Consider the following 12,556-nt stretch of genomic DNA (forward strand, 5'->3'; position numbering starts at 1 on the left):
ATTAGGGCCTAATTTGGCTTGGAGAACCTTTATTACTAGTGACAGTGAACAAAATGGAAAGAACCCAGTCTGAATAAGATATTATGCTGAGATTCCAGGCTGGCAATTAGAAAAAAATCTTTTTACATTTGAGGACATTTATTATGGGTACATTTGCTTTTTGAGCCACTTATTATATAGTAGAGCATCATAGCACAAGCCTCATTCTCTAGCTACTATGCACACACACACTCAAAAGTTCTTAGTTTAAACAAGCAAGACAAAGGAAGTATTCTACCCATTTTTACAGTTGGGAAACTGGAGCACAGAAATTAAGCTACCTTTCCCAAGGTCACACAAGAAGTCTATAGCAAAATCAGGAATTGAACTCAGATTTTGAGGCCCAATCTAGTGTCATAATCACAAAGCCATCCTTCCTCATTCAGGCACAGGCATAGAACATAAGAACGGCCGTACCGGGTCAGACCAAAGGTCCATCTAGCCCAGTATCCTGTCTACCAACTGGCCAATGCAGGTGCCCCAGAGGGAGTGAACCTAACAGGTAATGATCAAGTGATCTCTTTCCTGCCATCCATCTCCACCCTCTGACAAACAGAGGCTAGGGACACCATTCCTTACCCATCCTGGTTAATAGCCATTAATGGACTTAACCTCCATGAATTTATCCAGTTCTCTTTTAAACCCTGTTATAGTCCTAGCCTTCACAACCTCCTCAGGCAAGGAGTTTCACAAGTTGACTGTGCGCTGCGTGAGGAAGAACTTCCTTTTATTTGTTTTAAACCTGCTGCCTATTAATTTCATTTGGTGGCCCCTGTATTATGGGAATAAGCAAATAACTTTTCCTTATCTACTTTCTCCACATCACTCATGATTTTATATACCTCTATCATATCCCCCCCTCCCTTAGTCTCCTCTTTTCCAAGCTGAAAAATCCTAGCCTCTTTAATCTCTCCTCATATGGGACCCGTTCCAAACCCCTAATCATTTTAGTTGCCCTTCTCTAAACTTTTTCTAGTGCCAGTATAGATTTCCACAGTTAGTGCCATTTTTACCATTTCATAAGTGGATGATCACCCCAACTTTTAATGATGAAATAACATTATTGATTATTAGCTCACATTAAGATGACATACCCATCATGTCTACTTTTCTTAGCAGATAAATCATCTCCGGCTGCAGGTCTCCTCTTTTTCCTTGGAGGCATCACTTTGCTAAAGCAGTCTGATGAACTGCAAGATCGGAGACTTCCTATGGAGGGTATTAAAAACAAGGAATAAAAATCGTTACAGGACAGTGAAACCATGTGCATTTTTCTCAAAAAAGTAGAGACTGGTGAATTGATTCGAATAAAAGAACTGAAATTTTGAAGTTAAACAAAATTCCTCCATCTCCTTTCAAAATAAAACGCCACCCCTTTTTATGTGCCATTCTACTTCCTGGTTTCTGTGAAGACGGGAAGCACTGAAAAATACTACAGGAGCAAAGACCAGTCTCTTGTACTATTTTCAATCGGTCTAGTATAAATAAGGGCCACAAACCACCTGAAAAAAGAACAGGAGTACTTGTGGCACCTTAGAGACTAACAAATTTATTAGAGCATAAGCTTTCGTGGACTACATGCATCCGAGGAAGTGGGCTGTAGTCCACGAAAGCTTATGCTCTAATAAATTTGTTAGTCTCTAAGGTGCCACAAGTACTCCTGTTCTTTTTGTGGATACAGACTAACACGGCTGCTACTCTGAAACCTGAGAAAATCTGCTTTAGAGCCTCAGGAAGCATCCTAACTTTTACTTACTTGTCCAAACCAGAACTTTTGAGGTTTGCCCATCACTTGTCAAAATAAAGGGCTGGCCCAGTGATTAGAGCACAATACTTCTAATAGACACCCTTGTTTGATTTCTTAACCCAATTTCTTGTTCTCTGGCCCAAGAACAGGAGGTGCTCTACAGAGAGGGGCATACTTAACAGCTATTGGTAGGGAGCACCTTTGTCACTTTGCTTTGCCTCTCTTAGGAGCAACAACGACTGATCCCAGAAACAGAGTTTTGTCCAACCCTCCTTAACTAGAAATAATGACCAAAGCGCAGAACCCTGAAGAAGCTGTGTATAAAACACAGGATAAAGACTATCTGGAAGAGTCAGCACAGCTCTGAATAGTATGCAGAGAACTTAAAAAGGAAATGGAGAGAAGGTTAAGGGTAAGAAAAGGCAGAGAAGCCAAGTTAAGGTAATTGCAAGGAACTACAGAACAGGGTAGTCTTCATAGTTAGCCTTTAATTCACCTTCTGTGGAGCTCCTATGGCATCCAAGATAATTCTTAATATAGTAAAACCCCATATAATCCTCTAAATATGTTTCACTGCTTGAGGCTTCAGAAAATCCAACCATAAAACTTTCCATTCTTAGACATTACAATGGCACAGGTTGAAGGTAGGTGCCCAACTCTCATTAAAAGGCAATGGAGTTTGGTGCTTAACTGCCTTCTGTGCCATTGAAAATCTCTTCCAAGTGCTCTGAAAGCAATATAAGGAAGGAAGTTCAGATGCACAACTGAGATAACTTCATAGGATCTATTGTTTGTATTAGATTTTGCACATACATTCTTTACACATGATAGCTTCAGATGTATAATTTTTTGTGCTATTAAGTACAGAGTATGGTGTTCAAACTAATTTTGGTTTAGCTGATCGTACTCTCCTACCTATTATCCATTTGTGGTCTTGCCCTCTCATCCACACTGTTTTAAAGAAGAAGGCAGTTCTCTCCATTTCAGGAATTCTCCCTAACACTGACCTACCTATGATGTTCAAGTCTTCTTCAAACCCTCAACATTCATGTATCTTTTTTATTCAGGAAAGTACTGAGTGGTCAAGCCTATGCTGAAGAGGAGTGCAAAGTGGGAAGAGGTAAAAACAAAAAAAATCTCATCTATGGAAATATACAAATAATGGGTTAGGAAAAAACAAGAAAACAAACCACAGAAAAGACAAGAAAAATAGAAGATAATATTGAAAGAAAGGGACAAGTGAAGGTGCACTGCAAATATTAAATATGTTCTCAGGAAGGCATCCAAAATAATAAATTCTTTTACTCTAGTTTTTTTTTTTTTAAAAAGAGCTCTAAAATATTAAAATTACTGTCTCAGACTTAAAATATACATTAAGGAGCTAGTTAAGCAATAAGAACTCCAAGCAGCACATTGTTGGGGACAATTGCAGCAGTACATTGCTGGTGTTGTGAGGCAAAAGATGAGAGCCCTAGTGACAGCTATCTGAGAAGAGGAACATACCTTTAAACTGAGTCAAAAGCTCCAAAATATACTTCAGTGTGCATAATACAAAATGGATTAAAGAAACTATGTCATCTTATTAGTGATAAGTTCACATGAATATATCTGCTGAATTCCATTTACACAATCTTGAAATGCCTATAAATTAGAGAGTCTGTAATTTTTTTTATGGCCTTTTAAGTGAAGTTTTTAGAGATTTTGATAGCAAGGGAATAGCCAGATAAACACTCGCACAAACTGAAAGTCTTAAGGTGATAGCAGGACTGATCAGTTGTTTAGAGAAGGACAAGAGGCGCAGATTTACAGATTCCACCACACACACACTAGAGCAATAAAAAACAACTTAGTAAATGGAGTATGGATTCTAGGGTACCCCTAAGTTTTAATGTGACTGCCCAAAATACATGCTACTGCTAAATATAGCCATGGCCACTCCTTCCCCTCTAACTTTAGTTTAAAGACAAAGCTGATGAATTGTGGATTTTTTATTTTTAGGTCACTCAGGCAACAATTACTATATATAAAAATAAACATACAAATATGACTATAGGCATTTGGGTTTGATATAAAATATATATATTTATATGAAACACAGGCAGGGGCCTTGGGTTCCTAGTAAATTGCCAAAGCAATGGTAGGGATTGCAAAATTCAATTTGTGACTTTTCAGAATGTGGATGCTTAGGGGAGCAGAAGTGAGATAATACTGGTCCTACAATTGAGGGAGGGGAGAACACTATATATTCTTATAATTCATAGGTTTCAAGACCGGAATTGACCATTATGGTCAACTTGTCAGACCTCCTGAATAAAAGAGATCAAAGAATTTAACTCAAGAATTCCTGCATCAAGCCCAGAACTATCATATCCCAGATAAACTGTTCCAATGGCTTATTACCCTAATTTAAAATTTTGCACTTTATTCCTAGTTTGAATTTGTCAACATTCAGATTTATAGCCACTGAGTGAAAGGGAAGAACAGTAGAGGGCACAGAAGTTATAAAGTGACTATTTTTTAAAAAAGAAAGACAGGCAGACACCTGAAAGGGGAATATATTTTCAAATATTGCTCCAAGAAGTATAAATCTTCTGCGTATGTTATTTATGATTTTACTGTTTCCATTCTAATTAAATCTTTTGTTGCACTTTTAATTGCTGAATGATGGTCTACAAACTAAAACCACAGTACAGAAGTATCATTTATTTTAAAAATGATACATTTACACAGCTGTTATTAAATACTTCTTTGTAATGAAAATTCACAAAGAAACAAGATATAGTTATGTTGTGTGCCCATCTGAATGTAAAGATTGTCAGTTCTATAAAGGCAATTTCTAACAGGTTTGTTAGCTCAGTATTGGTTTAATATGAATATTTTCTGCACAGATTTTACTAGGAGATCATTTTATTTTAAGGTAATTTCTATCTCCAACTTTTCCTGACTAATAATCACTTACAGGTCTGCTCACCTACAAATGCACTCCCACAACTCCCATTGTCTTCAATAGGAGTTGCTTGAGACTGACAGAAAATTTACTTACATATAACTGCTTCTCTGCAAATATCATCTTGAACATAGGAAAAGAAAGACCTCCTAGTTCATCAAGTCTAATTCCTTGCTATCACAGACAACCCCATCATATGATTCTATTCATAAACATATCCAGCTCCATTTTAACACTAGTTAGTTTGTTTGCCTCTTCCCTCCGCACCATTAGAAGGCTGTCCCAGAAACTCTTGCCTCTGAGAGTTAAAAACTGCTCAAGACTGGCAGATCTTAATGGCTTTTGACACTTAAAGGTAACATTTGCAAGGAAGATACCCCAAATGTCTGTCATGTGCCATCACCACCCAAGAACAGCCAACTACTATTGTTGCTTGCCAAATAGTCCCTTCAGTTCCTTCACCTGTGCAGGAGATTAAAGTTCCCAGGAAAAAAAAAGCCAACTCAAGATGATCAGCCTCACATCTAAACACACCCCAGAGAAAGATGAAAAACAAGGTATGAGATTAAAAAATGAGTGTGGTAAACCTCTGAACCAAGGGAAAGTGGGCAAGAAATGAGAATCTGCAAAGGAGGTCTTCAGAAAAGCAGAATTACAGATATATAATTTTTACTTTCATCTGTGCAAATCCTTACACTCATGGAGACCAAGCAACTTGAGGAATGTTCAAAAATAAAATAAATGCAAAGTTTCAGCGAGCAATAATAACAAAACTAATGCCAATGCTGATAACAAGCAAGGTGTTTTATGTTTTTAAAAACTAGATGAGAACACTAAGACACCCACCTAAACATGAAATACAGTGTACAAGCCTGTAGAATGAGACCACAAGTGCAGGAAAAAACATGCAAAAGGCCAAATGAAAATAAGGAATATTCAAAAGACATCTTTGTTTATTTTGGAAGGAGAGAGTTTGGACTTCCCTACATTGGATTCCATGCTCCAGAAAAATTTCAGACCCCTGCAAATTCTCTTCAGGAGATCAAATTCATGCAATAAGAGTGTGTGGAGACAAAATAATATTGTTGTTTTACAGGTGCCTGCAACAGACCCATTGCTAATATGGGGAGTGATGTAGCTTTGCCTTTGATCAAGGAAACTTTGTGCATTTGTCATCTAGTTTTAGAAGAGCCATAATACGAAATGTACACTCACATTCATTTAGAGAGAGTGGATAAAAATCTTGATTTTAACACATAGCTTAAATTAAAAAACTCACTGTTAGTTTACTTTCTTCGCATCTTGGAGTCTTAAATTGCTAAAATGATTATGTACTTCAACTTAATTGCTAGTTTAATTTCAGATTTTACAGAGACTTATTTAACTAAAGTACTTTCACAATTAATACTCATCTATGCTGAAAGAGACAAGTCCGGCACCTCGTTAATATCCTTACTATGAAAACTGCCACAAACTCATATGAAATTGATAAGCAAAAAAGCCCATTCTATCTTTGCAATCAATACTATCTTCCAAATGTATACATCATGAAAACAAAAATGCTTCACTCAGGCCATACTCTCCTAGTTAGGTTTTGCCGTTTGAATTCAATGGGTCTTAGGACCCCAAATCATTCAGGTGCTTTTGCAAATTCCATCCTTAGGAATATAACTTTAGGCTCCTACTTTTGAAAAATTTGACCTGTATATAAATTAATTCACAATAACTTTGTTAATATACTTCTGAACCTCTAAATAACAATGAAAAAATTAACACTGAAGTAATTTAGTTTTGCAGCAACAACGATGTTATGCCACTAAGGCCTTGGCTACACTTACCCGCTAGTTCGACAGCTGGAAATCGAACTTCTGGGTTCGACTTATCGCGTCTAGTCTGGACGCGATAAGTCGAACCCGGAAGTGCTCGCCGTCGACTGCGGTACTCCAGCTCGCCGAGAGGAGTACCGCGGAGTCGACGGGGGAGCCTGCCTGCCGCGTGTGGACCAAGGTAAGTTCGAACTAATTCGAACTAAGGTACTTCGAACTTCAGCTACGTTATTCACGTAGCTGAAGTTGCGTACCTTAGTTCGAATTAGGGGGGTAGTGTAGACCTGGCCTAAGAGAAAAGTTCTTAATAAAAATCCAATTTTAATCCGAGGCTGCACACAGTTGTGCACATGCTTAATTTTAAGCACAATGTAGTCTCTCTGAAGTCAAGGGACTATTCATGTGAGTAGAGTTATGTACCTGCTTAAGGCCCTGACCCTGCAAATATTAATTTTCAGTATTTTGTTTTTTGTCTATATCAGATTTGTAAATTTTAAATAAAACATCCCATCTGCAGTGGTATTAAGAAAAGTATTTATAATTTGGTTCATTACAAATTTTAATCTAAAACTGCTACAGCAAAAGATTTCCAAATAGTTTTACAAAACCTCAACCAATGGTTGAAAAAAAAAAAAAAAAATCAAGTGATTTTAAATCACTGCATCCTAAGGAGAAGGTCCACTTAGTAACAGCAATGCCCAATAGACTCGTCTCAAAAGAAACAAAACGTTGAATGGACTTTAAGGACTTTGTTTGCTCCAAAGAGTCAAAAGATTCTTGGGTTAATTAAGCATACTGTAGAGAAGGATCTTCTCTCCAAAATGGGCATGCCAGCATGGGAGAATTTTGATAGGTGAAACTCATTAAGGTAAAAAAGCACCTCAAACACCACCAAAGAGTGGAATGTCAGAGGAGTTCACAGCACCAATTATAGCATTATGAAATTTGGGATAAGGTCAATCAAGTCATTACGCCCTGAAACGTTCTCAACTGCAGTCACTGCCACCAGGAAAGTGACATTCCGTCTAGGAAACTTACGCTCACAGGAACAGAGTAGTTCAAAAAGAACTTTCATTAGATTTTTAGAAGCCTCTTTAAACAGGATGTTTCAGAAGTGCCAAAACCCCTAAGAATCTAACAACATGGGGCCATACACACTGGGAAAGATTGGGAAAGATATGCAAACCTTTTTCCACCAACACACCCACAAAAGGATGCAAAAGTATAGCAAATCTATTGGATACAAATGACTGGCCCATCTACCGCACAGAAGTAACCCTTGCAGACTTCCAGCCTGATTTTAACTCAAAATCAGTTGTCTTGGAGAGCTTCTGTGAGAAATGATAAAGGTAGGATTTCTCTATTGTCATGTTCCTCATAATGGAGGTGTATTTTGAAGCAGAAGACTCCTTTAGCTAACATGAGTTCAAATAACAGCTCTCACCACCTTAATACTCAGCCTGTCCCAACTTTTCAAATGGCTAGAACTACGTAGATGACAAGGAAACCTAGAGTGTCATAAGTGACACTGGCAGGACTAACCCTGGCTGTGCACAAATCCCCACCACAAAAGCAGCAGCAGCACTAAGGCTTGAGTTTACTGTACTGACTCTCGAGATACAAGCGCTAGCCTGGGAGGAAGAAAAGTTCCAAATGCATGCAGAGTTCCTACCCTTGATGATGCAGAGCAAGAGAATTACCTCAAAACAGATACTGTGGGCTTCTCGACAGCCACATAAAAGACCAGGAGTGACCAGGCCAAATTACAGAGCATACTCCAATACCCGGAATCAACCTACCCATTTCCACTTCCAGCATATGGATGCAGGAGGAAATCTTGAGACCTCAATGTGGAGATGAGGTTATGGGTTTTCTCATATGCACATTGGGAAGCTTCTGATTCCTCAACATCACATGCCTCAACCTTTCATACAAAGGCTTCATTTCATCTGATGAGACACAGCCAGGTATCAACAACTTCAAATGCCAAGCCCTGAGTGCATTCAGGAGCCAACATCTTGTGAAGCCCTTCTCTGCTGATTGTGCAAGGCACTTCGGTGGTGAAGTGATCCCACTAGACCTACCAGGGAGGGTGGAAGACAGGTCTGCTCTGAATCTTAGCACTCAGCAGTCCTGGCCAACTCAACCCTGAGCTTCAAGAGTTTGCATTTTTAATTGCTCTATGTTGACCATACTTCTTGGGCTTACAAAAATCTTCTTGGGGGGTCTTGAGAACTTACAGGCACTCCCCACTTTTCTTCAGTGCTCAAAATGACATCTGCAAACAGAACTAACACTTCTGAAGCAGATAACATGACAAACATGGTCAGTCTTACTGTTCTATTACATGATCAAGGTGTGAGGCCACTAAGTTATCCTCTTTAAATACCATACCTAAAATTAAAGAGAAAGGGACTGTATATCAAAGATAGCATCAGCTCAATAGAAACAAGCACTAATGCAGGCACCAAACTGTAAGACATCAAGCCACGTAAGAAAACGTTGGTGCCAGTTAACAGAGAACAACGTCACAACTGTGCCAAGCCTTCAAAACAAAGGGCTCGGGAATTCAAAGAACTCTACTGGACCCAATTAGAAGGCAGAGTTAGAACCAAGAAGTGGTACTCAACAAATATCACTGGAATATGGAGAAAAACTCGAACAACACAGAGAGGTTCATCTCCGTAAAAGCAAGATTCCTTCCTCAATCCCAGTCAAGAAAAAGTTTACTGGAGTGTCTGAAGTGCAACAAGGGGTGCCACATAATGGCCAGTGGTGGCCTGAGTTGTGCTCTATTCTCACTACAGCTCACAAGAGTCCAAACACCTTAACAGAAAGGGAGATTCTGCTAGTCTTGTGCTCAGAACCTATATCCCAGAAGTGAGAGTCATGTACAGATAGAGTCTAGGTCAGGGGTTATCACAACAAAATTTTTGGTGGCCTCAGAGTGCGGCCACCAACTCTTGCTGGTGGCCGCTCTGACAATTTTTCCTAAAATACTAAATTAACTTTAGAAAAAATGAATAAATATGCACATGTCCAAAATATTGTAATTTATTTATGTAGGGTTTTTTGCAATAATAAAAATAATGTACAGTTGTTTCTATTCTTTACTGGACCTAAACAGACTAGAAATACAAATAAGGTGCTTTGCACGCCCTTGTCTTTTTTTGTTGATTTTTCTTTTTCTTTTTTGGTTGTCTTTTTTTTTTTTTTTAAGACAGGCTGGCTAGTAAATCTGCTGCTGTGAAAAGTGATACTTATATGTTAATATCACTTTTCACAGCCTCCCAGCTAGCTACTAAGGCTATGTCTACACTACAGACCTTAGTGGCACAGTTGTACCGCTGCAGCTGTGCCGCTGTAAGGTCTCCTGTGTAGCTGCTCTATACCGGTGGGAGACGCTCTCCCGCTGGCATAACTAAACCACTCCTAATGAGCGGCGGTAGCTATGCTGGCGGAAAGAGCATCTCCCGCAAACATGCCACTGTCCCCACCAGTGCTTCTGTCTGTGAAACTTTTGTTAGTCAGGGATGTTTTGTTCACACACCGACCGACAAAAATGCTAGTGTAGCTATAGCGAGGTAAGCAACCTATGGCACGCGTGCCGAAGGCGGCACAAAAGCTGAGTTTCAGTGGCGCTCACACTGCCCTGGTCCTGGCCACTGGTCTGGGGGGGCTCTGCATTTTAATTTAATTTTAGATGAAGCTTCTTAAACATTTTAAAACCCTTATTTACTTTACACACAACAGTTTAGTTATATATTATAGACTTATAGAAAGAGACCTTCTAAAAACGTTAAAATGTATTACTGGCACGCAAAACCTTAAATTAGAGTGAATAAATGAAGACTCAGCACACCACTTCTGAAAGGTTGCCAAACCCTGAGATATAGCCTTAGTCTGCTGTGAAAAGTGATATGAACAAGCATACATTTATCACTTTTCACAGCAGACTTACTCAACCCTGGCATGCCAGGATACAAATTAAGCCCTGAATGGTGAGGTAGATAGGGAGGTAGCGGGGCCAAGGGTGATAGGGGGAATGAATGGGGGCCGGGGGAGGCAGCAAGAGCTGAGGCGATGGGGGTGGGGGGTAAGCCCGGGGCCAGAGCCAAGTGCCACATGGCCAGGGGCCGGAGCCCACCGCTGTGCAGGTGGACAGAGCCCGAAGCCTTGAGCCCTGAGACAGATGCCAAAGCCTGGAGATGGAATCTGAAGCCCTGCAGCTGGAGCCTACTGCCCGTCATCCCAGGACTGAAGCCGGACTCCACCACCCCCAGGAAGGCGGGGAACTTACGGGCTGCTTGATCCTCCAGTATTTGTGTCTCCAGAGGGGACAAGGCTCAAACCCTGCTAGCAGCCCCAAGGGAGGAACTGCTGCTCCCCCCCCCCCGCACCCCTGCAATCATCACTCCGGAGGCCGTGACTGCAAGAAAAGCCCCTGGTGGCCGCATTTGAGAAACACTGGTCTAGTGAATTCCTGTTAGGAAGTAGCAGTAAAATGGCAGATGTCATAGAGACCTATAGGAACTATTCATAGTTGAAATTAGAAGCACAGCTGTTTTTCAAAACACTGCTTTTGAAAACAAACTGTTTTTATTATTTTCTAGTAGATATCCCCCTTTTAGCCATTTAACATACACCTCTACCCCAATATAATGCGACCCAATACAATACGAATTCGGATATAACGCGGTAAAGCAGTGCTCCGGGGGGGCAGGGCTGCGCACTCTGGTGGATCAAAGCAAGTTCGATATAATGCGGTTTCACCTATAACTCGGTAAGATTTTTTTGGCTCCCGAGGACAGCGGTATATCGAGGTAGAGGTGTATTAGAACTAATCATTTTAGTTAGTTTTCTCTTAGAATGCATGCTTAAATTCCTACAGTATATTTCAACTAAGTAATTATCAAGTACCTGTCTGGTGATCGTCTTGACCAACGTCTTCTGTCAGATTCTGTAAGTAAGACATTTTCATCAATGCAGTTAAGGGATATGGTAGCCTTTATAATAAATATAAAGCTCTATCAAGTGAGAGCCACTGCACAAGGAGGCAGCCCTGACATATTTGTCCCTTTGAGCCAAAGAATGTCTGCTTGTAATATTCCCAAGGGGGTTGGGGAACCTCAATCCAGAACTGAGGCAGCTGACCACTTGGGGAACCAAGAGACACCATATACACTCCCAGGAAAGTGCATGGGAGATGTAAGTGGGAAAAATTAGGTCTCAAGTTTACACCCAAAAGTTGTGGAACAACAAGAGTAAGAAGGGGCATGTAAAAGATCAGCCTCATAGGATTTAAAAAAATATATATATTTTGCAGAACGGTTATGCAAAAACGCTGTACAAATTTTTAAAGAAAATACGCTGGCTTGCTAGCAAAATGTTTGTTACCTAAACAAATTAATCGTGAAATTATAAAAGGTACTAACAAAACCGCCACCCAGGAAATAAATCTGTCCAAGCATTCAGTCCAGGGGCGCCAGAACAGGGTACAGGGGGCCAAGGGGCCATGGCCTTCCCACTTTTGAAAATAGACGGACCTGGCACATCACTTTTCGTCATGGGCTTGGCCCCCTACACCTCCTCTTCCGCTCAAACCAGGCCAGAAGCTAGAGCCTGGCCCAGATAAGAGCAGCCCAGGCAGCTGTGGAGAGCCAGGGACTCTCCCCTGCCTGGGATGGGGGAGCCGAGAGCAGCCCTCAGTCTGTGCCCCTCCCCCCAGACTCCCATCCAGGGCAGATTGAGGGTCTGCAGCTCCCCACAGCTGCCAGAGCGGTTCTTACCATGGCCTGGCTGCAGCTCTTCGGCCCCTGAGGCCCCGCCCCTGGCCAGGCAGGAAGCTGGAGCCTGGCCCGGTAAGAGGAGCCCGGGTAGCCCAGGCAGCTGTGGGATGCCACAGACCTTCCACCTGCCCTGGGTGAGGAGTCCGGGGGGCAAAGACACAGGCCAGGGGCTGCTCTCAGGCTCCTCCCCACTCTGGGCAAGTGGAGG

At 41.0% G+C, this 12,556-nt stretch overlaps 1 protein-coding gene across 6 annotated transcripts in view; it reads right to left on the reverse strand.

Moving 5' to 3' along the window:
- DCUN1D4 (defective in cullin neddylation 1 domain containing 4) overlaps positions 1–12,556 on the reverse strand; it is a 75,020-nt gene that overhangs the window by 43,947 nt on the left and 18,517 nt on the right. For 4 of the 6 annotated variants that reach the window (XR_004645788.1, XM_034770976.1, XM_034770981.1 and 1 more), the window contains 2 exons: positions 11,480–11,519; positions 1,119–1,248 (listed from right to left, as the gene is read on the reverse strand). Coding sequence is in view for 5 of the 6 variants with exons in the window: in XM_034770976.1 (XP_034626867.1) it covers positions 1,119–1,248; positions 11,480–11,519 (170 nt within the window). In the remaining variant the exon portion in view is untranslated. The remainder of the gene's footprint in view (positions 1–1,118; positions 1,249–11,479; positions 11,520–12,556) is intronic. The other 2 variants (XM_034770977.1, XM_034770978.1) reach the window with 2 other exon arrangements.

The sequence above is a fragment of the Trachemys scripta genome, chromosome 5 (assembly GCF_013100865.1).
Source record: "Trachemys scripta elegans isolate TJP31775 chromosome 5, CAS_Tse_1.0, whole genome shotgun sequence".
Classification (NCBI taxonomy): Eukaryota; Metazoa; Chordata; order Testudines; family Emydidae; genus Trachemys; species Trachemys scripta.